Raw genomic sequence first — 26,560 nt, forward strand, 5'->3', positions numbered from 1 at the left:
CAGGTTTTCCTTGTTTGGTTCTTACAGTAACAGTTTTATAAAAATGCGAAGGTAATGGTGGAGACACAAAAGAGATCTTTAGGAGGAGAGGGCTTATAAGAAATTTTCAGACAAATCTTTTCTATTTCAATCTGTGCTGAGATTTCTAAATTACCGAAAATAGGTTTGTGGAGAGATTAATGTTTAGCTTCCACGTGGAGGTTAAAGTGCAGGAAAATGGGATACAGGGGATGTTTGGAAATTCAGACAAGAAGGCAACAATCAAAAGCCACCCCAGTAGAGGTTCTGTGGAGTCTGTGTGTTGGAGAAATGGAGAGAGGGCATGTAAGGGTCTTAATTGTTAGAGAACAGCCCTGCACGCCACTAGTTAATCATTAACTTTGTAACCTCCACATGCATTCAGCTAAACTCGTTTTCAGAACTGACAGGTTCTCCTTCCCTGGAGAGTGAGCGTGGATAGCCAGGAGTTGTAAAACAATTCATTCAAGTACAAGGGCTGTTCATGGCTTTAGAGCCACAGTTTGTCTGAGAAGTAAACTTCTGGTCTGTGTTTATAGTTGAACTGTTAAAATACCGCATTGAATTCCTATCACATGCAACTGTTGCTCAGCATCACTGTTTAAGGATCCAGTGGTTTTTCCTGTCTACTATACTCAGTCAGAGTCTGCAGGTTGTTTGTGAAGGTCACAGGCAACCTGGCACCACGCTTCTACAACTGTATCTCTTGACTTCCACCAGTGCCCCTTCAGAGAGTGGCATCATTCAAGGAGTCTCATGGTGCAGTGGTTTCGTGCAATAACCTCTTTGCTTCTATGCAAAGTTTATTCTCTCGTATGGCCACTTGACTCCAAAGCATCCTCTCTTTTGGAAACATGTATTTGATATCACTTATTATTCTAGTTGCTTCTCCCTCTGCCTATGAAATTTTATTGCATGCTTATTCAGACGTAATTTGTATATTGTATGCAGTTTATTGTTTTCTTCATAACAAATTTAATCCACTGTGATAGTGATTATACCTGAGGAGAGGGAGGAAAATGGTGGAAGACCAGATGAGGCTGAGGGCTGGGATACAGGTCTTTGCTCTGAGGTGCTTGGGAACATGCCTAGGCAGTAGCACTCGGGGAATACGGTCCATGGGCCTAAATTTCTGCAGTGTTTGGGATCTAGCATCATCTGATTTCTGTACAGAACAGAACTGATGGAATGGCTCACTATTACAAAGGAGAGTTACCAGCTTGGCTTACACAATTAACTGGTAACTGCCCAGGTAATACACAGGTAACTGCCCAGACTGACATGCCTCTGAAGTGCTGATCTAATAATGAAGGCCTGGAGTGTTCCTTATGAGTCCATGTTGGAAAACTGAAGAAGCTGCATCCAATGTCATTGAAGGATGACAGCAGCAATGGCAACAGTAGAGTAGATGTGTTCACCAGCAGGGGGAGAAGGGAAGCAGGCAAAAAGCAGCTTTCCCTCAGGCCACCCCAGGTATGTATGCTGGTCTACCTTCCCCACTTCTCCTTAAAGGAAACAACCACCCAGATCCTTCCATAGGCATTTTTCTTAACTGATTGCAGGTTAATCAAGTTGATAACCAAGAGTGAACTGCACAGATCTCTAAGAAAGAGGATCCCAAGTTAAGATTGAAATTATGTGTGTAGGCCTGCATATCTTTCTAGAGATGACATATAAAAAAAAAACATTAAACATCTTAACTGATCATTTGTTGTTATCTTGTGAAAAACTATAAGATTTAACATCCCTGAAGCTGGACACCTCTAAAGGAAAGAGACATATTTAATGCACTGTGTTGGACAACACCAAGTGACCTCATTAATGTGTCACTTGGTCGCAGTGCCATTGGGGTGTATGTGGCTTCCCCATGGTGAAGGTACACACAAGAAGGAGAGAGCACATGGTGAGAGAGTAATGTGGGTCGGCATTCTCATAAAAGCTCGTTCTGATGGGAACTGGATGAGATTCCTGTAGAGTTCCACTAACGCCTTCCAAGGGCAGCTGGAAGACTGCCAGTGACTGAAAAACTGCCACTATGAGGTACAAGACAGCTAAAGTTTAAATGAAGCTGGAGTAAAGGATGCGTAGAAGCCAGATGTCATCAGCAAAGCAAATACTTGTTTGTCAGAAGATCTGTTTTCTCAGTTGGTAAGTAGGAGGCACCAGCCACCTATTTTGATGACAAAGCCGAACTGAGATGCAGCCAACCCCATTCATCATCTGCAGCCACTTTCAAGCTATCGTGGACATTGATGTAATTACAAGAAAACCATAAGACTTTCCAAGTATGAGCTACTTATTACCTGGCCCTTGGTAGAAAATTACTTTAATTTGTACAGTAGTGATAACTGTTATCTCCTACTTTTCTGCCATAAATGAACCGCTCGGGTGGACATAGTCTTGCTCAGGTGCTTTCCCTCCAACTCCACACTATTTCAGTCCTCACTCATGGCTAACATCTGCCCATATCTCAAGGTAGGGTGAAAATAACACTTTGCCATAAAGACCTGCGATGTAGGGAACGAATAGCGCATGCTTCACATTCCACTGCCTTAATACTTCCCAGCTCCCTGCTCCTGTCTGGTCTGTGCTCACTTGTCATACGCAGATTTTAATCCATTTCTCCGCCTTTTCCAGGTAATCTGTCACTTGTGGGTTGCCATGCCTGGAGCATACAGAGACATAACACAGAGATAACATAATAGGCTCTTGTTACCAGTGAACTGGAAAGCCAGGGTCCTGGGCAAAAAGACTACAGTCAGAACACTTTTCCAGACAAAGAACACACGTTGTCCTGAGGAGAAGTTAACCAAACTTTCCTGAAATGAAAGCAAGGCAGTTAAGAACAGACCTCACAAGGGTCATGGTGGCTGAGTGGGAAACCCTGGCTGACTCTCAAGTCTTTGCTGCGTTTACTTTCCATTGTGGGCTCAGGGGGGCTTAGGCTTTAGGGGCAAAAGTCAGCCCTAGGTGTAAACCAGCCTTTCTGTTTACTAAATGAACCAGTGCTGGAGGGGGCAGTCTAATGCCAGTGCCACAGGGAACGTGGGGTGAGGACTTCATGAAAGCATTGTACTAGCCACACAGTCTAGTATCCTGTTTTATACCCTGCTAAATGTTAGGTTTATTTTCTCCTAAGAATGATGTAATATACACTGGAGAGTGTAAACAAGATAGCAAGATGACTCAGTAGGTAACAGTCCTTGCTGCCCAGTTTCATGGCCTAAGTTTGATCCTAGATCCCCAAGTGGTGGAAGGAGAGCAGCAACTCTCACAATTTGTTCTTTGACTTCCACACATGTACCATGGCATGTGCATGAGCATACACTTACAGACACACACACACACAGACACACACACACACACACACACACACACACACACACACGTACACACAGACACACACATAGTAAATGTTAAAAAAAATAAGAGTAATACATTGCACATAATTTATAGCAAATATTTTAATATTAGGAAGCATCTGAAATGTGTAAAATATTGAGATAATTGATTGTGATAAATTATATCAGTGAAGCAACAGACTTTGATATTTTCATTGGTAAGGTCTACTAGTGTGTAACATTTTTGACAGCACGACTATCCATATTTGAGGTATTTTGAGCCTGAATATTTTAATGAAGTGGAGTTTGATGGGAGTGTTTAAACTTCACATGTTCCCCTGTTTTGGTTTAGAAAAAAATATAATTTTGTTATATAGAAAATTCACAAATGGTGTTCTCATTAAAATTTATTTTAAAGAACATACCTAAGACATCTATGTGAAACCTGTAGATGTGGCTGTTGTTGTAAATCCGACTATCAGTTGGTGGTTATGTGAATCTTTGTATTTGATTGCTCTTATTCAAATTGAGATGGCCCTGAAACCTGTCAGATCTGGGACACTGTGTGAAATAATGACTTATTTCTTTTATTCAGACAAACTTGGTTTTAGTCCAGGCAGTCATGGGATTTCTGTGACGCCAGATCAGATTTTCCAAATGATGCTCTCAGGAGGGCTAAATCTGATGCGTGTGTTAAGGAACATATAGCCGACCCTATGGAAAGCAGATGATGCATAAGCACCAGGCGTTTCTCTATCTGCTTGTGGCTTACTCACTTGTGTTTTGATAATCATCCTTCATCCTGGTTCTGTTGCAGGAGGAGTTCTGGATGGATGGCAGCTGGAAGCCCATTGCCATAGCCAGCTCATCTTCAACATTGAAGCAGTTACCTGGGCATTAAGTAATGAAAATTTTGGTAAGGGAAAAAGCAGACAAAAATAGCATATGGTTTTTCTTATAAAGTCACCTTAATCTCAGTTCTATTTTATAATAAGTCGCAAGATTATTCTCTAAACATCTCTGGCTGTGACAGATATCTGTTTCTCCAAGGTTCATCTTGATTTTAAAAATAAGTAACATGGGCTTTGGAAAACAAGACTAACAGTATACCTGTATTCTTTGTGCCATTGTTAATGTGTCATTACACTTCACTCAGTCTCTTTTGTTCTCTAAATGTCTATTCACTTCGTACATTGTGTCTCTGAGGGCAAGGTCTGGTGTTAGGCATCTTTTCAGCCGAGTCTACACAGAGTACAGACTCCTGGTGTTTGAGGTGTTGACTGACACTGCTCTCTGTAGCTATAAAAACTCTGACAGCACTGACAAGTCAGGTCAGAGAATTAAAACTGTGTCTATCTCAGACAAATAAGGTCCTAAATAACCAAATTAAGTTTTCATGTAGGAGCTGTTAGGATGGAAAAGGACATACTTCTTTTTAAGACAGGATGTCATAACTATGTAGCATTGGGTGGTCTGGAACTCACCAGGGTAGTCCTGAGCTTACAGAATTCCTTGACGTCAATCCTAGCCCTGGCCCAAATACCTTTATTGGTTTAAATTTTATCCAGTTTTTCTCCGTGTGATAATATGTATTTTAATTTCATATACTTGTATGAAATGAATGTAAAACTAGTATGCTTGCTATTGTTACATGACTAACCTATGCTGTATATAATGTGTAGTCTATTAATAAAGAGAGAAGGGCAAGAGGAAGAGGATAATGACAGTAGCTCAGTAGTAAAAAGCTCAGTAGTCCCAAGACTATACATGTCAGTCATTAAGAATGTAAGTTTATCATTGACCTTCAATTGGAGAAATGGCTACTGGAGATATTGTGCATACGGACGGCTGGATATTAGAATAAAACAAAACAGAAGATCCACTGAAATTTCACTGTTTCCATAAAGAGTATTGATTGTGAAATGACACCTTTACAATTTTGGACCTAAAATACAATAAAATTCAGTCTTCCATGTTTTTAACTAGAGATGTTTTACCATTTTGTCTACATTTATGTTTTCCAGAAACCATATATGAGGAATACATCCATCTCGTGCTACTTGTGTTTCCTTCTAAACAGTCACTTTTTAACTGAGGCTGGCATTCATGTCTTCATTTTGGGGTAATTTCATCTTTGGTCATAGCTATTATCATGTTAGTGGCCACGGTCATTTGTCCCTGAGTATCTTGATGTTGAAACTGTATTATGTTCAGTTTCCTTGTATATAGGTCTTCACTCTTCAGCGTAGGATATCAGGTGACTGTGGAGCTGCTTGGGGGACTTGCGAATCCTTAACTGAGGATTTCGGCACCTTGGCAGTATTCCATATGAGTATTCTATCCCCTAAAGCAGTTGAGTTTTTGCTAGAACTATTCCATATACTGATATCATGTATGTAAGTTGTCCTCATTAGACAGATTGTCATTGGCTGACATGGTTTGTTCCTGATCTTTTTTAGAATAACTGTTTTTCCTGGGGCTTTAAGAATCACTCCACAGTCACGTGATCAATGTGTCTTTTATTCGGGATATTAAATGTGAGTTTTAACCAAAGTGAATAAACTTGTAATCACCCATATTGTATTTAGCGAAATCTCCAGTGACTATGAAATCATCCTAGCATCAGATTCCCGTGGGCATCATGAAAAAGGGACGTTCACTCTCACAGTTGTTCAGAGAAAGCGTTAAGTGTTCAAAATTTTACACTTACTAGCCCTAAAAGTCTCATGGAGCCTGTCTAGCCGTAAAAGTGTCATGGAGCCTGTGCTTCCACACAACTAATAATCACTTCGGAAACATTCATTAAGCCATGGCACAGATCAGGTGCTATCTCAATATCATTGTGATAAACAGATTATGTAATAATCTGAAGCAGACCATCTCAGGACGATCACCTGCTAATTATTAGCTTGTCCCATTATGGCTCCTGACATCTGTGGTTACTTATAAGTTGGACAGACTTCCTCAAATTAGCTTAGACTATCAAAACTGTACTGTATTTTTGGTATTTCCATTCACCCACCAGGCTGTCAGATGCACAGAGACAGAATAAGACATTTTCCTAGTGAGAAGATAATTGATCTTGATTGTTCTGTTGCTTATCTACTCAGTCAGACAATGGCACCCTCCTCCAAAGAGCTTGGTTTTGTGTCTTCTTACAGCTGTGTCAGTGTAGGTCTCCCTAAAACAGAGGCCAACTGGATAGATGTAAGATATGACCTGGAGAAAATTGAAAGCCTTATTCAAGTGAGTACACATTTTTCTTTTTTCATTTTGCTTTAATATTTGATATATATATTGTTGTATTATAACTTTTATTCTCAAAAATTTCATATATATATATATATATATAGTAAAATATGATTGTATCTACTTCCCATTTTACTCCTTTTAAGACTTCTCTTCTATTTTGCCACTGTGTCTGCCCCAACTTCGCATCTTTTGTTTCTTGCTTTTTTGATAACCCATTAAGTCCAATTAATGTTACCAGTATCTACACAGCCATATTGCCATCCACTGAAACAGAAAAATAAGAGTGGGACACCAACAAAAGGGAATAATACATTTTCTCTCAGTAGCTATCACATGCCAACAGGTTGTTAAGGGGGGCAGGGCCAAGAGACCACATTCCCTTTTAAGCTGTCATTTTGGCAGACAAGATCTGTGCAGATAACAGAGTATTGTGAGCTCATGCATGTGACAGCCACATCGGATCCAGAGGACAGTATTCCATTGTACTTCCTCCCACCCTCTGGTTTTTAACTTTTTTTCTGCATCATTTTCATCAGTATCCCCAGAGTCTTGGCAGGATTAGGAGTGGGGTTCATAAAAATGTCTTATTTAGTCTCTTCTTCATAGCACTTTGACCAATTATACCCCAGCACTGATTGCTTACTACTGGGGGGAAAAAGAAATGCCTCTGACCAAGGGTGATGGATACCAAGTCTACCAACACAACCATAAATACTGAGAAGATAATTTGACAGCAAAACCATTGAGAAAATATCAGTGGCATATGGCCTAGGGCGTATGGCCGCCCAGCCATGGGGTTTTGCTCAGGGATATAGTACCAGGAATAATTTTATTATTATTATTATTATTAGTAGTAGTAGTAGTAGTAGTAGTAGTATTGAGCAGTTCTCCAATCCAACTTAAAAATGGCTAGTTGTCCACAAGAACCCTGCCACTAGCTCCATCCCACATGGTAGGTTGGTATTATGGCACATAGAGCCAAGTCCTAGGTTAGGTCATTGATATCATTGTTTTTGCCGAAAGAAAACTTGTAATGGCTATGAAGTATGCATGTCTTATGTTTTTCTACAAATTTCTATGAAATACCATTTGAAATAATAATATTTGTGAAGAAATATATGAACATTGCAAAGCCTTCTAAGACATTGTTTTTAAATTCTATTTACTGTTAAGATTTACACCTTTATCAGAGCTAAGAACTATGTGTAGACAGATCCTGGACTCTAGTGTAGAACCTATTATCATTTCTTCGCTCAATGCATAGCATAAAAGTGACTCCTGATGGCATCATTAGACCTGTAGATTAGTGCATTTTCCAAAACTCATCACAGAAGCTTCTTTTTGCTCTAGATGCTCATGCACCAGTCAAGGTGCAGAGGATATGAGCCTGCAGAGTGCTCATCCCTAAATGGGACTTCTGTATCACATACCCTCTTCCCAAGACTAGGCTATCTGTGTATGGGAGGTATTGGAAAACTTGTTAGAGCCCAGGGTAGTAGATGACTCCAAGGAAAGTGTTTGATCAACACAGCAGGGTAGCTGCACATGTGAACACATACACATTTGTCAGTACACCCCAGACCCACACAATCTCAAGTCAAATAAAATCCTAACATGAAATGTGGAAAATAACATAAAATTCACTCCCAACTGAAGAAGTACTGGCAATTAGTAGTTGCTGAGAGAAGGGAAGTAAGTTTTCTTTAAGTGTGTTGTCCCTGGTTAGGTTACCTAGCAACCGTGGATGGCCACACATCTAATAAGAGTATATGGTCAGTACAGATCATACTTAATTAAGAAAGAAGAAACAAAGAGGGCACAAAGTTTGGTGGGTAGGGACGGGATATGGTCATGGAAGGAGTTGGAAGGAGAGTAAATATCAAAACTGGTGTACAAAAATGTCAAAGAACTACTAAAGGAATTAAAAATTAAATTCAATTTCCAACTCACAAATCAGAAACTTATTTATCTGGAAAATGGGTTACAGGAAGGGGACCCAATGTGGTGTTAGCCCTAGAATGAGGTATTTTTTCTGGGAATTGTAGATCATCTTCTCCTGCCTAGAGTTGCTAGGCGGCCTAGTAGCAGGTTTGGCTCAATCTAATCAAGAAAGATTAGGAATCTCATCCTAAATGACAACCCTGAAAGATATATTTTGTCCCCATGAATCACATAACCTGGTCTGAAGAAGCAACTTTTACTGCAGTGATTGAGAATTACAGTGGAAGGTTCGAAGAGGTTCTGAAAGCTAAGCTGCCATTAGAATCACAGCACACAACAGTAAGTCAGGCTGAGCACAAAACATCTCAATAGGTGATTGGCTGCATATTAAAATAGAATACTTAAGTAGGACAAGAGTCTCCTAGCATAATAGCCATCATATCCAGGCACAGGGAAAAATCATTAATCGTACCAAGAAGAGTAAAGTCACAATCAAAAGCAGGATTAGTCTTATATTAGTATTAGATAAGCCAACATGATGGAAAATGGAGCTGCAAATGCCAAGAGCAACATTAATGACAAAAGAAAATTCATGAAGAAGAAACATTGATTTTTAATATATATGCACCAAGCAACAGAATCTCAAAATTCATGACACAAAAATTTAACAGCTCAAAGGAGAAACAGACAAATTTATGATTACAGTTGTGGATTTCAGCATCTCCTGCCCAATAACTAGATCAACTATTAAGTAACAATATTCCAAAAACATAGGAACCATGACAAAGACAATTAATGGGATTTGACTTTATGCATGAAGCATTCCACCCAACGGCATCAAAACAAACTTTTAAAAATTCATATAAAACAGTCACCAAGACTAAATATCTCCTGAGCCATATAGTAATGGGGCATTGAACTCACCAGAACTTTGATTGTGCAGAAAGTATGTTTAGAACACAATGGAATCAATCTGGAGATAAAAAGATACAGAAGGAAAGTCCCCCAAATTTGCAAATTAAACAACATATTTCTAAGTAACACATGGGTCAAAGACTAATTCCCAAAGATATGCAAACAACCTCACAGCCATGAATAAAATGAAATCCTGTCTGTTACAATGTGAACTGGTAACGATGAGGAAACTTAAAAATGCAGTGTGTGAGTTAGAAAAGAGGAAAAGCACTAAGCATCAAGCCAGCACCTGAAGTTCTGTCTCACCAAATTAGAAGAATCACAAAATGAATTCAATATGCGTAGAAGGAAGGAAAAAATAGATCTGGGAGCAGGCATTAATGAAACTGAAATCAGGAAGTCAGGGGACAAATTAATGAAACATAAAGGTACTAATAAAAAATCAATAAGATTTGTAAACATCTAACAATAAGAAAGATGGTACCAGGCACCATGGATGGAATTGGTGGCAATTGGCACAGGATCTGTGGGGATAACATTTGTCACTGTTTCCCTCAGTGTCTTATAACTGTACCAATGATTTACAGGAAATGGGAACATTCTTCAAAGACCATGCACTCCCCAAAACATAGCAATGATGAAAGTGGTGGTTCAAGCGCTCCTATAACTCCTGACACTGTTCAGGTCACCATGGAGAGCCTCCTAGAAGAACACTTGGGAGCAGCTAGCCTTGCTCCAGCATCCTGAAACCTATTTCAAGCATTGATCATGATGTATATAGTTACCCCCCCACACACACACACACAGGAAGAAGCAAGTCCCTCTAATTCAGTTTAGGAGACTAATCTTACCTTGATGTGAAAACTTGATAAAGATACATTTAAAAAAAATGAAGCCAAATATAAGCAACTCTCATGTACTTGGTATAAAATTCCTCAGTACAATATCAACCTATCAGATCTACCGGTGTATTATGAAAGGAATCCTATAACATCACTGTATAGAATTTAGAATTTATTCTAGGTATGCAAATCTTTTGATTATTTCAAGAACTATCAGTCAACTCAGGCTGACATATCAGGGGCCAAAAAGGAAAATCATATCAATTGATTTAGAAAAGGCATGATAAATTTAGTACCTCTTATACAGGATGGATTTTCCTTTTTTAATGACTGTCCATACCCCATTGTGTGACTGTCTTTTGACAGAGGATCTTTAAAGAGAAATTTAAGTGAAAACAGGGCCATTAGGATGATTCTAATCTAATATGTCCAGTTTCCTTAGAAGGGCAGGAAACCATGCTCCAAGAAGGGTATCCACAGGAGGAAGATACCCTGAGGAGACAGAGAGAGGAGAGGATAGGAATTGATAAGGCAAAGTGAGAAGTCTTGGGAGACCACTCCTAACATCTCCCTCTGAGACTGATTGTATTCAGAATTCTAGAAAAGTACATGTCCTTACTTACGCTATCCAGCATATATAAAATTGTTATAGCAGCTTCAGCAAACTGCTGTAGAGCTGCTTCAAGATAAAATTTCTCAGCAGAATAGAAACAAAGGACAACTTCTTCAACTTAATATAAAATATTACTAGAATACTTAAACTTTTGCCAGTGAGGGAAAGACAGTTTTCCTCTGGGAGTAAAACAAAACTCTCACCACTTTTATTTGCCAAGCTATTCCTTTTGGTGTACCCATCCAGTAGATCAAGAGATATATGTGGCTAAGGCATGAAAGGAAACAGACACCCCAAAAGCCTGCCATACAGTGAAAGAACCCACTCTAAACATGTTTCATGTTGGGCAGAGATGATAAAATTACAGAAAAAAAGACAGATGGAAAAAGGAGGGGTGAGTAGGGAGAGTATGGTGTTCTTTAACACAGTTCCACTGCAATGTGTGCCATTAGATTGCTAGGTACCTGCCATTGTATATATATATGCATATATAGATATATAGATAGATAGATAGATAGATAGATATAGATAGATTATAGATATAGATATAGATATAGATATAGATATAGATATTTAAAAAACATAGAATATATATTATATAATTATTATATTATATACTAAACTATTGATTTTGGGTCTCTGGTGGGACTGCCATCTTCTAATGGAAAAGCAAACTGCTCACATATTTTCTAGAAAGAAAAACTGAAGAAAAAATGAAGAGGTAAAAGTCCTACAGTGTCCTTCAAAGTCCAATCCCAGTGACTGTTGCCCTCCAGTGGCTCACCATTTCTATCCTGGAACCAAGACTTTCAGGGCATTAAACACACACACTGTAGCTATGTAGGGGTGTCCACACACTGGCTATAACAGTCGCATATGGTGTGTGAGGCATATTAACCATGAAGGGAACTGGAGTCAGATCAAGGGGTGAAGAAACCTCAGCCCTTCTGCTGTCTTTCCCCTATAACAGAACTACTCAAAATGTTATTTTTTAAAAAGCTAATCTTAAAAGGTTGCATTCTATATAACTCCATTTCTCTCACATTCTTGAAATGTTAAAGGTCTAGGATTTTACAGGGGGATGAAAACTGGTAAATCTGGGGAAGAGAGAAATGTTACATCAATATGAATTTCCCTGCTTGGGAATTGTGTTGTGGCGAAGCAAGTCCCTGCAGGGAAATGCAGAGGAGGGTCAGGCAGTCTCTCAATATGTTCTCTTATAATTGCAGGAGCTTAAAATGATTGCAAAATTCACGTTTAAGTTAAGGGACAAAATTTATTGTTTACAGCAAGTTGCTAGTATCATACCTAGATTTTTCATATGACCTCCCTCCTTTTCTCTTTTTCAGTCTATTCATATCGACACCACTTTATACACTGACAGTGACTTTCATGTGAGTATAGTTAGGTTTTTCGAAATTGCTATTTTTCCAGTTCATCAGCCGTATTTCCATAACTTTGTTGAAACAGTTATAGTTTTAAAATCTAACTTACGGTGGGTTCTCTTGGTGTTTGATCCATGATATTTCTGAAGGAGTGTGGAATTTTTGGGACTCATGGAAAAATGCTACATAAATGCTACTATTATAATGGTATCAAATCACAGTGGAATAAAAAAACCAACTTTTCATCAATGTCAAACAAAATCTGTTACATATTTCTGTGATGCAGTTAGATCATCGTAGAATTAGATGCTAGAATGGGACTAAATGATTCCATCTAAATGTCTTCTGTACCCCCATTCCTTTAGTGCTGTAGTGTGTGAACATCCTCAACACATGTACTGAAACTTGCTTAAAGGCATCCTTGCTTTGTATTTTGCATGGATCTCTATACTTGTAAGAAATCTTTCCACTAGTCTCTATGTGAGATAAAATAATAATCCAAATGATGTACTAGAATTTCTAAAGGATGAGGTAGCCTCATTACAGTATACTGATGTTGCTGATGGCATTTGGTCACTTGATTTCTCCTTTTACTCTAAGGCTATCGCTAAAATGAAGAAATAGATCTCCAATTCCATTGCTTGGAAAATGTTAGTTTAAATAATTGTTAACCTCCCACAATGTAAAGTTACCTAGAAAGACCATCAGTGAGGTTTGCCCCGGGGGGCATGTCTCCTGAATGCTTTAATCCTGGTGAGAAGATCCATTCTGAATGTGGGCTGCAATCAGTTCATGGGGTAAACCCTGGACTAAAGAGTAGAGAGGGCGAGAGGAGGCCTGAGCACAGCTGTGCCCATTCTCTCTGCTCTCAACTGTGCTTCTGATTAGCTACCTTAAGGTCTGTTGCCTTGACTTCCCTTCGATGATGAACTATGACTTGGAATTGTGAGCAGACAGACCTTCTTTCTCCTTGAAGTTGCTCTTTTTTTAATTTATTTATTTTTATTAGGTATTTTCTTCATTTACATTTCCAATGCTATCCCAAAAGTCCCCCATACCCTCCCCCCCCCCACTCCTCTACTCACCCACTCCCACTTCTTGGCCCTGGCGTTTCCCTGTACTGAGGCATATAAAGTTTGCAAGACCAATGGGCCTCTCTTTCCAGTGATGGCCGACTAGGCCATCTTCTGCTACATATGCAGCTAGAGACACGAGCTCCGGGGGTACTGGTTAGTTTATGTTGTTGTTCCACCTATAGGGTTGCAGACCCCTTCAGCTCCTTGGGTACTTTCTCTAGCTCCTCCATTGGGAGCCCTGTGATCCATCCAATAGCTGACTGTGAGTATCCGCTTCTGTGTTTGCTAGGCCCCAGCATAACCTCACATGAGACAGCTATATCAGGGTCCTTTCAGCAAAATCTTGCTGGAATATGCAATGGTGTCAGCATTTGGAGGCTGATGGATCCCCGGATATGGCAGTCTCTAGATGGTCCATCCTTTCGTCTCAGCTCCAAACTTTGTCTCTGTAACTCCATCCATGGGTGTTTTGTTCCCAATTCTATGAAGGGGCTTTGCCGGAGCACCTGGGGGAGCCATCTTGGTTCCCAGATCCCTTGAAGTTACTCTTTGCCAGAGTATTTTTATCACAGAGACAGAAAAAGCAATGAACCTAGAACCAAAACCGAACTGTGTATTTTGTATTTGGAACCTGGAACTTCTCCAAGCTGGAATGTGTGTGCTCTCTGCTCATGGTTTGTTGCATAGAAGGTGGAGCCTTAAACTCAGACAAGCAGATGTCCACCAAACAAGTGTGTGAGATCTAGATAATCCCTCATCTGAGTTTAGCATATTTTTTGTTTTTCTGTGCTTTTTTTCCTAATTAGAAAGTTTTCCCATGCAGGAAGATAGCCTTGCAACTCAAAGGTGAGGCAAAGCGTTGATTGAAGTGTGGATGTGAATACTGAGGCTCAGGCACAGCTAATTTTCCATTTAATGTTTCCTTAAGGGTTTTTTTTTTTGGGGGGGGGTCTTGTGAAGTAACTCTTACAAGAAATACATTTTCTTGTTCACAGTCCCTTTTTGGCCAGTGCATAAGTGGGCACTGCCTTTGCTTTGGGTTTTTCTCTCAAATGTCTTAGAATTCTTTCTGCTGGGAACTGTAGGGACCCTGTGACTTACAGTTACCACTCTGTAAGAGGTGAACATGTAGTATGACCCTAAACCACTTTTTACATATGTTCTGTCATTTCTAGGCTTCTCATTCAACCGTTGGAAGAGGGTGTTTAGTGAGAGAAGGTAGCCTTTTATGCTGTGTTTCCTTCTGTACTATCCTTCTCTGTTAGTGGTTTTGGTTTTTTATTTCAAAATCAAATGGAAAAAGAAAGGCACTTCCTATGTAAATAAAACTCCCCAGTGGCACACAGTCAGAAAATGATTTAGGGAAGAAAGTGTTTATTTGGCTTACAATTCCAAGTTGTAGGCCATAATTATGGGAAATCAGGACTAGAACTTAAAGTATCCAGCTAACAGTGAAGAACAGAGACACAGTAACTGCAAGAATGCTTGTTTGCTTGCTTGCTCCCAGGTGGCTCTCCTCTGTCTTAGACTGTTCAGCACCCTCTGCCTAGGGAATAGTGCCACCACACTAGTTTGGCCCTTCCTCCATAAATTAACAATTAAGACAAGCTTCTACAGACATGCCTACAGGTTATCTGAGAAGTGGTCCCCATTAAGACTATGTTCTAAGTTGTGTCAAGTTGACAATTAAAACTAAGCCGTGTGGATATGACGTTTCTTTGTAAAATAACTAGATGGAGTTGACTGCTTTTTTTTCAATCAAAGTCTTATCAATATGAAAATGAATAATGGGAAAAGGTGTTTTGTTTATTTTTTTTAACTGGCTCTTTTCTTTTTAGCCCAGTTGCAAAGTTACTGCAATGAACTGCTTTCTCCTGGAATTGCAGGTTATTTTACACGAGTACAGTAACATGACTCTTAATGAAACAGTAAGAAACGTGCTCTACCTTGCAAACAGCACTCTGTCTTCTAACAAGGTGAGTAGTTCGGCAGCCAGAGAGAGCTGCACCTGACTAGGTTTGGCTTGCTTGATATAAGGCATGTATGTATAAGGAGAGTCTCCTATGGTGCGCACAGAAGGAAATTTGATTCCAGTGGAGTGGTGTCCAAAAGAGGTACCAGTGCTGGCATGCACAGAATCCTAAACATGTTGATCTCCTTGGTAAACAGACATTTCTAAATCATGCCAACCAGTGTGCTCCCTGTCAGAGTCATATTGATTTAAAATAAAATGTCTTATTGGCAAGTGGGTGCAGTGGATAGACATTAATGTGATCAAGTGTTTAGCATCAGAAACAGTAGCTCACCTTTATTGGGTTAGGTCTTAGTAGCACTGCACATTGATCTTTATACTTTAGACTGATAAGGTACTAAATCCTCAAAATCAGTCGCAGGGACTGGTCGCTTCCCTTTTTTCATGGCTGGCTATTTCTGTTCTTGTTTGAATGTTGATGCACATGGGAAGCACAACGCTAACCACATGCCCCAGTTTGTGCAGCCAAAGGCATTAGAGCTGTGATTCTACTCTAGCTTCTGTCCTCTCACCTTTTAAACATTTAAGTAATGGAAAAATTAGAATGATCAAAAGTGTTAACGATTCAAGTATTATTTAGAACATCCCAGACAACATGAGCAGGATTGGGTTACAAGAAACAAATACTAGTGACTCCTGTGGTTGGCTAAAGGATAAGTGACACAAATGTCCTGAGGTACAAAGAATTGTGGCCTGAGAGGGACAACCATAGTGAGAAAAACAAGGTTCGAACAAAGGATTATTATCATCAGAGGGGGCATAGTAAAATTATTTCATTTAGTATGTACTTCAACATATCCCTTTAAGAAGCACATGTTCTGAGGAAGGAGGCAATGTGCGTGTGTGTGTGTGTGTGTGTGTGTGTGTGTGTGTGTGTGTGTGTGTATGTGTGAAGATCAGTTAGTCAATAAGGTGGTATGTTACACAGAAGTCAGGGAATGGATGTCAGGGCCACCCGGGAGCGTCTTTAGGCAGACACAACTGGAGGAACAGTGATCTTGAGACGCCTTGGCTTCTCTTCCCAAATGCTGGGCTGCCTCAGTGTCTGCTCAGATGTCACATCCTCAGTGATGTCACTTATTCATATTTGCCACGCTTTCCCTACAGCCTCGCTCACTCTTCCCACCTCTATACATGCCCCACACTGATAATTATGCCCTAGAATCAGTAGCTGAAATCATCTGTCACCATTAGAAAGTCAGCATTAGAGTACATACATTTTAGAGTTCTTTTGACTGTGTTATTACAATTCCCAGTACATAAACTTCTTACAGGTATCCATTACTTGGGATTCTTACCAAGTGAATCATTACCTATTAATGGTAACAGATAACTTGTCACAGTATTAATGCTGAGCTTTAGGCTGCATGTCAGAGCCCCCAAAGTGACAGTTTGGCATAAATAAATACTGGAAGAATGAACAGGATTGCATGGTTAGGAGACTTGTGTAGAATTTCAGTTTACATGTCAGTGGCGATGAGCCACTAAGCATGTTTGCTTTCCTCTCTCAAATTGTTTCTGGACCGACTAGAGAATCCTATTAGCATTACAGCAATGTCTGGCATTCATTGTGTGCCTTATACATATTGGGGAATCTGAATTCCAAGTGCCTAATCAACATGAAATCTAATTTTGATTTTTGCTGGCACAGCCTCCGTGGTTCAGATGATCTCTAAAATGTTTATTCATGGTGGCTACACTTACAGTATTCTAGCTGTCCCCAAAGCTATGTTTATGGCATTTGTCTAAGTGGTTCAGATCAACCAATAATATTCAGTTAGCTACTCTGTGCCAAGCCTTATGTTTATTGCTGGGAAACAAAAGATAGATGGGTAGGCTTCCCAGGAATAGTAGTTAGGCAACAGTAGTGTAAAAAGGCCAACAGTCTGTGATATATGCATATCTAACTATTATATATGTGATATATCGCACACACACATACACATCTATACACACACACTATATGTATAGGACAGAAAGGCAAGTGCTCATGAAGTACAAACTTTGAGAGAGATACAAGAAAAAGAAATACCACAACAAGGAAAAATAATCAAAACCAAAACAACAACAACAACAGCAACAACACAGTGATGGGCTTGAAGCAGGAAGGACATAATGTAACATGAATGTCCTGTACATTTGCAAAGATTTTAATCCAACGTAGGAACACCCAACCCCTATAAATCTCTTGACTCCTTCTCACTATTTTTCAAAACTTGATTTCATTTGCCAATGTTTTCATGTCTGAAGACCCCACCATGTGTTGCAAGTAGTACGATATCCTCCAACAAAGAAGTGTGTTCTGTCTGCAGATCTAATTCTCCCTCCTTATTTGGCAGAATGTAGCAGAATCTGGCTGCAAGGAATGTGAGGAGCTGGAGGAGAAAACCTTCACAGAGTTTTTGCAAAGCTTTATCCGCATTGTCCAAATGTTCATCAACACGTCCTGACTGCACGCGAGCCTCTTCCGTGTTTCTGTTATTAAGGTACCTCCGCCTGCTGCTCAGAGGCAGCACAGCTCCATGCATTTGAAATCTGCTGGGCAAACTAAGCTTCCTAACAAGGAGATGATGAGCCACTTGGATCACATGAAATCTTGGAAATGAAGAGAGGAAAAGAGCTTGTCTCGGACTTATTTTTGCTTGCTTATTTTTAATTTATTGCTTCATTTGTACATATTTGTAATATAACAGATGTGGAATAAAGTTGTATGGATATTTTATCAATTGAAATTTAACTCTTACTTTGTCCTTTTTATTAATGTGTGTTTGGCTGTGTGTGATGTCTGTGTGTATACATGCTTGGCTAGTGTGTGTGATGGAGGGGGTGCAGTGCATGCACAAATGTGTCAAGGCAAGAGGTTGATCTTGGCTGCCTTGCTCATTATTTCCTACCTTGTTTGTTCTTAGTGGTAGTGTTGTTGTTGTTGTTGGTGGTGGTGGTAGTTTTAAGTCTGTATATATATTTTTTTAACCTGAAACCCATTAATTTTGTTGGACTAACTGGCCAGTGACCCCTAGGGATCCTTCTGTTTCTATTTCTGTAGAAGTGATTATAGGCACTTGCCACATCCCTGGCATTTTACATGTGTGCTGATGATCTGAATCCAAACCACCATGCTTGTGTGGCAAGCACATTCTCACCCAAACCATCTTTCCACTCCCTAATTCATATGTTGTAGCAAATAAAGGGCATGTTTTTGTTTGATTGAAGGTGATAGTCCTTCAAGGAAAGTACAAGAATACACAGAAAACTGCTGTTAACATTAGTCTTTAACATTTTTATTTTATTCTCACAAATTTTAATGCAATACACACTTGTTGAATTTTTTAAAGGCCTGATTTGTTGGACCCCATTTGGTTTGACAAAAATTCAGTTGTTCATAGGTGATGGCAAAATGGCTCAGGGGTGGGAATATTTCCTGCACAAGTATGGGGATCCACATTTGCATCCCCAGCATCTTTGGAAAGCTGGCCATGGCTATGTCTATACTGCAACTTGTGGAGAAACATAAGGATCATTGTGGCTTACTGGCCACTGGCTTGGATACAGATTTAACGAGTTACACTGTCTTCAGAGGATGTAGAGGAGAGTGGTAGACCAGGGCACTCCATACACATGTATGCATACATGAATTCAACACTGAAATGCAACTTAAAATAATTATTAATAAGCTTTTATAATTCTTATTAATATCATTCACTGTCCTGTCTAAAATTACTAAGCTTTCTAGCATTCCCATTTCTGGGACATGGGGAAAATGTACCATTTTAAATTTTAAATTTCCAGTCTAATTGTTAAAGAAAAGTTGGCCCCCATCCAGTGTTTGTTTATATGAGGAAAAGGAGACCAAAATGCTAGTCATATTACTGATGTTATTTGATAGTGACTAATAATCCACTCACATTGTATAATCAAATAGAGGATGAGTTTAAAATTTGGAATGTTCCAGTGCTCAGAGTTACTGCCTCTGAAATGTCACATACCATAACTGATTTTAGAAAACTATAGTTGTTAAAATCCTTTAACTTGATATAAAGTATGTGTGTATGAAGCGGTCATATACAACCAACTTTTAAGAGATAAAGTGAGCATGTACCACCATTTGAATTTAACTTCATCTTCCTGCTCTTAAAGTCAAACCTTGATGTCTATTTCAAAGTCCATTCCATTGGCCACACCCTTCCACTGGCCAGCCTAGGGCTATCTCCCTGGGGAATACTGTGTTTACATTTCACTTACTGCCCTAATTTGAAAATATTTCTCATGCATTTCCTATAATTAAATAAGCACAAAATCATATCTAATGGCAAATGGACAAGGTTACACAAATAAAAATTAAATTGATAATCCAACATGCCGTTGATGGATAGATTCTTACATTTTCCTTATTTCAAGCAAAGAAACAATGTATGAGGGGATATTATCTGCATGCTTTCTCTGGTAATAAAGTAAAAGGACTATGAGGTGGGACCAGGAAATACAAGCATAACTAACAAGTAATTTGTGAGCCAAGAGAATTTTATAACCCAATTACAAATCTAGTTTCATATAATCTCATTCTTTATCTGAGACGAGTGAATCAATAGATTTACCTTCTGCTGTTGTTACTGTAGCTGCAAAGAGGGAATTATATGTTCTGATGTAGTTTATGGCTGACAAATTCAATAACTTATAAAATCAAATCGACATACACAAAATAAAAATCAAGTAATGTGATTGTTCCCTCTTTGCTGTCCCCAAGCAACAAGAAACCCCAGAGAAAGTATTCCTGTTACTCCTCTTGTGTAAGTACGTAACTCAACAAAAGCTATCTTCACTCACTTCAAATCATGCTTAACATATGCATGCAATGGCTAAATATTTTGCCCAGAGGAACTCCCATTTCCAGGGAGAATTGATCTAGTATATCTGAACATGTCTAGTGACTGAATTGTGTCCTCAATAAGAATGTGTTATGTAAAATATTTAGCTGTTTAAAGAGTCCCTTGGTTCTAATTGTGTACTCTACCTAACACAATATAGAAGAAAATTAATGAAACAGAGACAGGCTTTTATCCTGTAATTTATTTCTTCAACCCTGAATTTGGAAATAGGGATTAAAAAAACCAAGGAGATCATTGTAACACAGAAGCAGATTTAAAAACTGCTGGAAATAGGGTCAGACCTTTTGGACTGTTATAATGGAAGGCAGCATCCACTTCCAAGTCATTTACATTCATTGTCATGATCGCATTTTTTTTTTCATTAAACATTCACTATGTCAGTCATACTGGTACCTTAGTTATTGGAAATCTACTCTGTGTGAACATTGCAACATGCTGTAAGAAGGCCATAGTGTCAGCCTTCCTGGGTTTCACAATCCTGCAGAAGCATTGTATTATCAAGCTCTTTTGTCCGAGGTCTTATTTTGTGTCCATCAATTCTATAAAGGAAATCAAGGAGAATCAGGTTGATTCAAGGTGTCCGTTCAAAGAGCACCTCTTGGAGGGAGTGACAGGTGAGCTGAGCTGTCAGGGGACATCAGATAAGCTAGAGGAGGAGTGAAAAGACTCCGATAGCACTCCAGTCAGTGAAGGCAGGAGTGTCCTAGAGCAAACACTCCAGTCAGTGAAGGAAGGAGTGTCCTAGAGCAAACACTCCAGTCAGTGAAGGCAGGAGTGTCCTAGAGCAAACACTCCAGTCAGTGAAGGCAGGAGTGTCCTAGAGCAAACAAACACTCCAGTCAGTGAAGGCAGGAGTGTCCTAGAGCAAACACTCCAGTCAGTGAAGGCAGGAGTGTCCTAGAGCAAAGGAAAATCCAGAAGAGCCGGAGGGGAAACGTGCAAAAGGAACTGTGGTAATGAAAGAGTTAACTGCCTCCTTGAGCTACACTAATGACTTTTTGTCTGACTTATAGAAAGAAGACTCCTTGTAACCTTAAGCCCCCCACCCCCAAAAAAACCCCTAACAGCAAAAACTACCTTGAACAGAAGACTTTTTTTTTATATTATTAGAGGTTTGTTTTTTTTTTATTTCATGGCAATTCCCATTTTTTATTACATCTTTTCCTCAATTACATTTCCAATGCTATCCCAAAAGTCCCCCACACCCTCCCCCCTACTTCCCTACCCACCCTTTCCCATTTTTTTGGCCCTGGTGTTCCCCTGTACTGGGGCATATACAGTTTGCATGTCCAATGGGCCTCTCTTTCCAGAGATGGCCAACTAGGCCATCTTTTGATACATATGCAGCTAGAGTCAAGAGCTCCGGGGTACTGGTTAGTTCATAATGTTGTTCTACCCATAGGGTTGTGGATCCCTTCAGCTCCTTCGGTACTTTCTCCAGCTCCTACATTGGGGGCCCTGGAGCTGTGACAAAAGGATGGACCATCTAGAGACTGCCATATCCAGAGATCCAGCCCATGATCAGCATCCAAACGTTGACACTATTGCATTCACTAGCAAGATTTTGCTGAAAGGACCCAGAGATAGCTGTCTCTTGTGAGACTATGCCGGGGCCTGGCAAACACAGAAGTGGATGCTCACAGTCAGCTAGAGAACAGAAGACTTTAAGTCAAAGTCTCCTTACAGTTAAATACCAGGCTCATAAAATTTGTCACTGTGTGGGAGTGCCATCTCTATCATCTTTGATGATTTCTTGGAACACCAAATGGACAGCAATATCAGCAAGTAATTACTCACTGTGACAGCCCTACATCCAGCACGTGGTGGTTGCAAGACTGAAGTCAGGGCCATATGTTCAATGAAGCATTGGGATCTACAGGGGCAGAAAAGGTGTGTGGGAAAAAAATCCTGGGACAAAGAAGGCTTTTTGAATGGAGGATTTTCTAAATCCTACATCACTGAAAACTGTTTGAGATAAGGGAAGCTACTTCTTCTCATCAAGATAAACCAAGTAGAGGAAGGCCTGTGGAGTGGCAGCAGGAAAGAGTTGAAAGGAGGACGTGGGATGTAACTGGGTAGAGAGAGATAACATCTGAAGTAAAATTAGCTGTACATAACACTGGGGACAGATTTAACAAGGCTCAGTAGTCATGGAAGCTGATGTGCTCAAGGGGAGGCAGAGGAAGGAAAAGCATCCCTCAGTACATGACAGTAAAGAGCCTAGAGGGAAATGAGGATGTCAGAGCATGGATGGTTCTTAACGGTGGGCACCATCCCTTCTAAAGGACTTGAAGATTATTGGTCTTCCACCATGCTCAGTTTCCAGAGATGAATTAACAAGGTCAAGGCCACCAATGTATCTGTAAGTCCTCTTCTCAGGATGCACCAGGGTGATGGTAGTAATAATAGTTCTTTTATACAGATGTGAGTCTTTACGTTTCGCAAAGCACTTTCATCTGTATTTTTTTTATTTTGTGAGAGTGTTTGCCTCTCTTGGGCACTGATTCAATGAGAAACAGCCTTGGAAATATTTGACTTTTGTCAGTGATGTGTAAAAAGAAGGGAAAAAAATCCAGCAAGAAACGACCTGAAAATTTTGTCTGAACTCAGCTGTGTGTAGATTTATGCCCTATTGCCATTTGTATTTCTCTTAAAATAAACATGAGTTTAATACTTGGGGTGGAAAATTGTGTCTTATTCAAGAGTTCAAGATAATGTTTAAGTTCACATTTTTGATTCATAGTTTGATACTATGTCTACATACAATTCTATTCTGCTTTTCTTTTTTGTGGCTCTTCCCACATGACAAATGCATCAGTAAGCTTATCCACCTGAATTAATTATCTTTATATAGCAAAAGAAAAAAGTCTCTTCTTTTTACAAGGAAGATAGATGTTTGAACTCTATTTATGAATAAATAAAGGGAGCTGCTAGACACAGAATTTTTAATAACATGGCTTCAAACATTCCATGTGAAAACATTCCCACATTTGTTTTTCACAAGAACATCAGCCTTTTGTGTCCCTGGGTTTGTTAAGGTGTGAAAAACCACAGAGTAGCAATACTTCTACAAAGCACCCAGTTCATAAGAGCAAGCAAAAGGCAGTATACTTAATGCTCACTGTTTTGGGGGGCCACTTAGCCCGGTTCTTTAGTGTCTTCCCTGTGAAGTGTAGGCCATCAACACTGCTCCCCCTAGTCATGTTTGCACCTAGAAGCTTCCATCTTAATGGCTGCAACAATCCTGCTTAGCAGCTCCCCACTGGAGTAGATTTGTGATAGACGAGACTCTTCCGACGGGGCAGAAAGTGTGTTTGCCACATGGAGCACTGCATGCTGGAAAAGACTGCTAACTGCAGGTCCAGAGAAGACCCACCACTATATCAAGGGATAATGATATAGCCCTTGGAAGCATTGGATTGGCATTCAGACTTCTTCTTATTCAAAGGAATTGATATTCCGGAGGATCTCTGGTCCCTGGGCATTCACTTCATGTCGTCGTTCTGTTTATTTCTGAAAAAAAATTAAATGTGCCCATTGAATTAATATTTGCAAAAAGTGGCAACAAGGACCAGTGACATAAGCCACAGGTGCAGGATTCAGGGAGGACCACTGTGGAGAATTCAGAAACAATAATAAAACCAACTAAAAGTCCATCTGTATTTCTCATGGCTGTACACCATCAATCATTATCTGAAAACAGTCCTAGTACTAAGATATCCCCTATGCACCATAATATGTATTACTTTCCTAAATTTTAAGCAATCACTCAGACTGCCATTTTAAAACATGCAATATACTTTGCTTGAGATGGTTTTGAGTTCTCTGTTGCATTCATCTTTTATCAGAAAACATGTTAACATGGAGGGAATACATGGCTAAGTTGACCATGCATGGGATTCAGGGTATCCTCATCTCAGATGGCAACATAACTGTGTATAGCAGTGTGCAGAATTTTATAAAGTCCTCTTGAGAAATAGGTCCATACCCTCAACAAATTCTGGGCATTTTACATGACTCGGGAGAGTTTAAGAATGCCTCTAGGAGGGCTGAAGAGGTATTTCAGAGGTTAAAAGCATGCACTGCTCTTGCCAAAGGATCTGACTTTAGTTCACAACTGCCTATAATTACAGCCCCAGGGACTCCAATGCCCTCTTCTGGCCTCTGTGACTAACTGTGCTCAAGTGCACAAACTCACACCTACACATTCACCCATTTCACCCATACATGCAGTAATTAATAAAATAAAATAATTCTAAAGAAAAGAATGTTTCTAGGATGCCCAGATCTTCACATTAAACCAAGGGTTCAAATAATAGTACATTTTGTAAAATGTGCATATGTACTTTAAGGTATGACTGAAGATACTATCAAAATTTACATTCTTACTAAACAGTTTTCCTTAGGTGTGCTGCTTCAGCAGGTTTTGAGGATGCACTTTTGAGCAGAAAGTCTGTCGTAACATTTGACATCAAAGAGCCTTTGCCTCTGAGTTGCTGTAGCAAGCCTAGTCATGGCTAGACAGATACCATCCAGAGAGACCAGGAAGTAGGTGGTTTCTTAGTCTCTGTACACTGGCTAAAGGCTTAACCACCTAGACCTGTTGGTTTTAATGTTGTATGAAGTGCTATGGTATTATTGACTAACAAGGCTGTTGTGAGTTAAGTTAGATGTCAGTTCTTGAATAGATGACTTCTTTCCCAACCACCTCCTTTTATTTAGATTTCCTCTTGTTGTAGTATACCTTTTCTGTAGGATTTCCATTCATGACCCTCTAGCCTCAGGCTGAAAACAAGTTCAATGCTATTATGTCAAGAATTGCCTTGGAGAAATTATCTTCATGTGCTTCCTGGTTCCAGGTAGAATCAAAATTGTAAATGTTCCCACTTTTCTGTGTGCACCAGTACTGTTCCAAAATAGATAACTAAATGCTTCTGTTATATTTGCTGGTTGCCTAGCAGAATACTGACTTTAAGCCAAACTAACCCCTGCCCCATCTCCTATCTACTTTTCCTTCAATATTTACTTGCACTAGCTCTACCGATTGCTGTGTCTACACTGAATTCAATATTCCCCAGCTTCTACTCTCCCCACTCCAACTCATCTTAAAGCTATTTTGTACATAAGAGATTGTCCTTCTCCTTTTAATAAGGACTGCAATAGTTTTACCCTGTTACCACTGTAGAATTCAACTGCTTCCATTGCCCACACCAATTATTGATGGGATGCATGACCCTGGGCACTTTCTATTGCATCATGACCGTCTCACATCAGTCAAACATCAAATATATGAGGCTTGCATTGCATTCAAGTCTAACTAAAGAGCACGTTTTACATTAAAGTTTGTTAAAGATCAGGAAAGCTGGGGGGCTGAGTGCTTTGGAATATGTCATGGTGAAAATTATTTCTTCTTTCAGTTTATTTTACACTGCTGTCTAATGAAAGACTCCATGCTCTTATTCCCATTTACAAAGGCGGGACCCCTTGTTAGTTGTTGTCTGTAATTAAGAAAACACTAAGGTCACAGCTAGCATGGAGCATTAATTTAATCCTATTGCCACATTTTGTCATTGATAAACAAATGATAGTAAACAAATGAGATAGAGAACATTGGCACTAATTTATAAGTTTCAGTTCCTGACACTGTTTCTTGAATAGATCACTATGTAAAAAGAAATGGAAAGAAAAGGTTGGTCATACTTTCTCTTCAACACTGTTAGGCTCAAGGTTAACAGCTAAGAGTAAGTCTTGTTTAATTCTTCCATTACCATCTAATCATGTTTATGTCAGGAATACCTTTAATGGAATGTCACTTCAAGACACAGAGCTACAGAGACAGGCATTGCACATTAAGTACAAAATGACTACTCTACCCTGAGCACTCCTGAGCTTGCAAGTACATCAGGAGGTGATGCATAGAACCTCCAAGATCTCCTTGGAAGTAACAGTGTTGCTTGATGTACCCAGTCAAAACATGTAATTTCCTTCAAGTGCTGTGACTGACCACTGAAAATTAAGTACAGCACATTAAAAACCATCTGGAGAATACATTTCCAGAAGCACTTTCTATAGAAAACAATTACCATTTTTTGTTATAATAAATATGCCATTGATCAAACAAGGAATCAAGTATTAACTGTGCTATTAGATGGCAAAGCCAAAGCCTATGATTGCCCACTGGTCATATATTGGGGCATCAGAGTAAACTTAGATTCTAGAAATAACGGAGTTCTATAGAAGCCATTGCTAGGATGATAAA

The 26,560-nt window shown here is 39.5% G+C and overlaps 1 protein-coding gene across 10 annotated transcripts in view; it reads left to right on the forward strand.

Moving 5' to 3' along the window:
• Positions 1-18,147, forward strand: part of Il15 (interleukin 15) — a 78,081-nt gene extending 59,934 nt beyond the window's left edge. For 9 of the 10 annotated variants that reach the window (XM_085843784.1, XM_085843787.1, XM_085843785.1 and 6 more), the window contains 6 exons: positions 4,177-4,275; positions 5,384-5,481; positions 6,521-6,605; positions 12,272-12,316; positions 15,222-15,359; positions 17,755-18,147. In XM_085843784.1, coding sequence (XP_085699910.1) covers positions 4,264-4,275; positions 5,384-5,481; positions 6,521-6,605; positions 12,272-12,316; positions 15,222-15,359; positions 17,755-17,865 — 489 coding nt within the window. In that variant the 5' untranslated portion in view covers positions 4,177-4,263 and the 3' untranslated portion in view covers positions 17,866-18,147. The remainder of the gene's footprint in view (positions 1-4,176; positions 4,276-5,383; positions 5,482-6,520; positions 6,606-12,271; positions 12,317-15,221; positions 15,360-17,754) is intronic. The other variant, XM_085843790.1, reaches the window with a different exon arrangement.
• Positions 18,148-26,560: the final 8,413 nt, after the last annotated feature.

Source organism: Mus caroli, unplaced genomic scaffold (assembly GCF_978045245.1).
Source record: "Mus caroli unplaced genomic scaffold, Mus_caroli_1 scaffold_10, whole genome shotgun sequence".
Taxonomy (NCBI): Eukaryota; Metazoa; Chordata; class Mammalia; order Rodentia; family Muridae; genus Mus; species Mus caroli.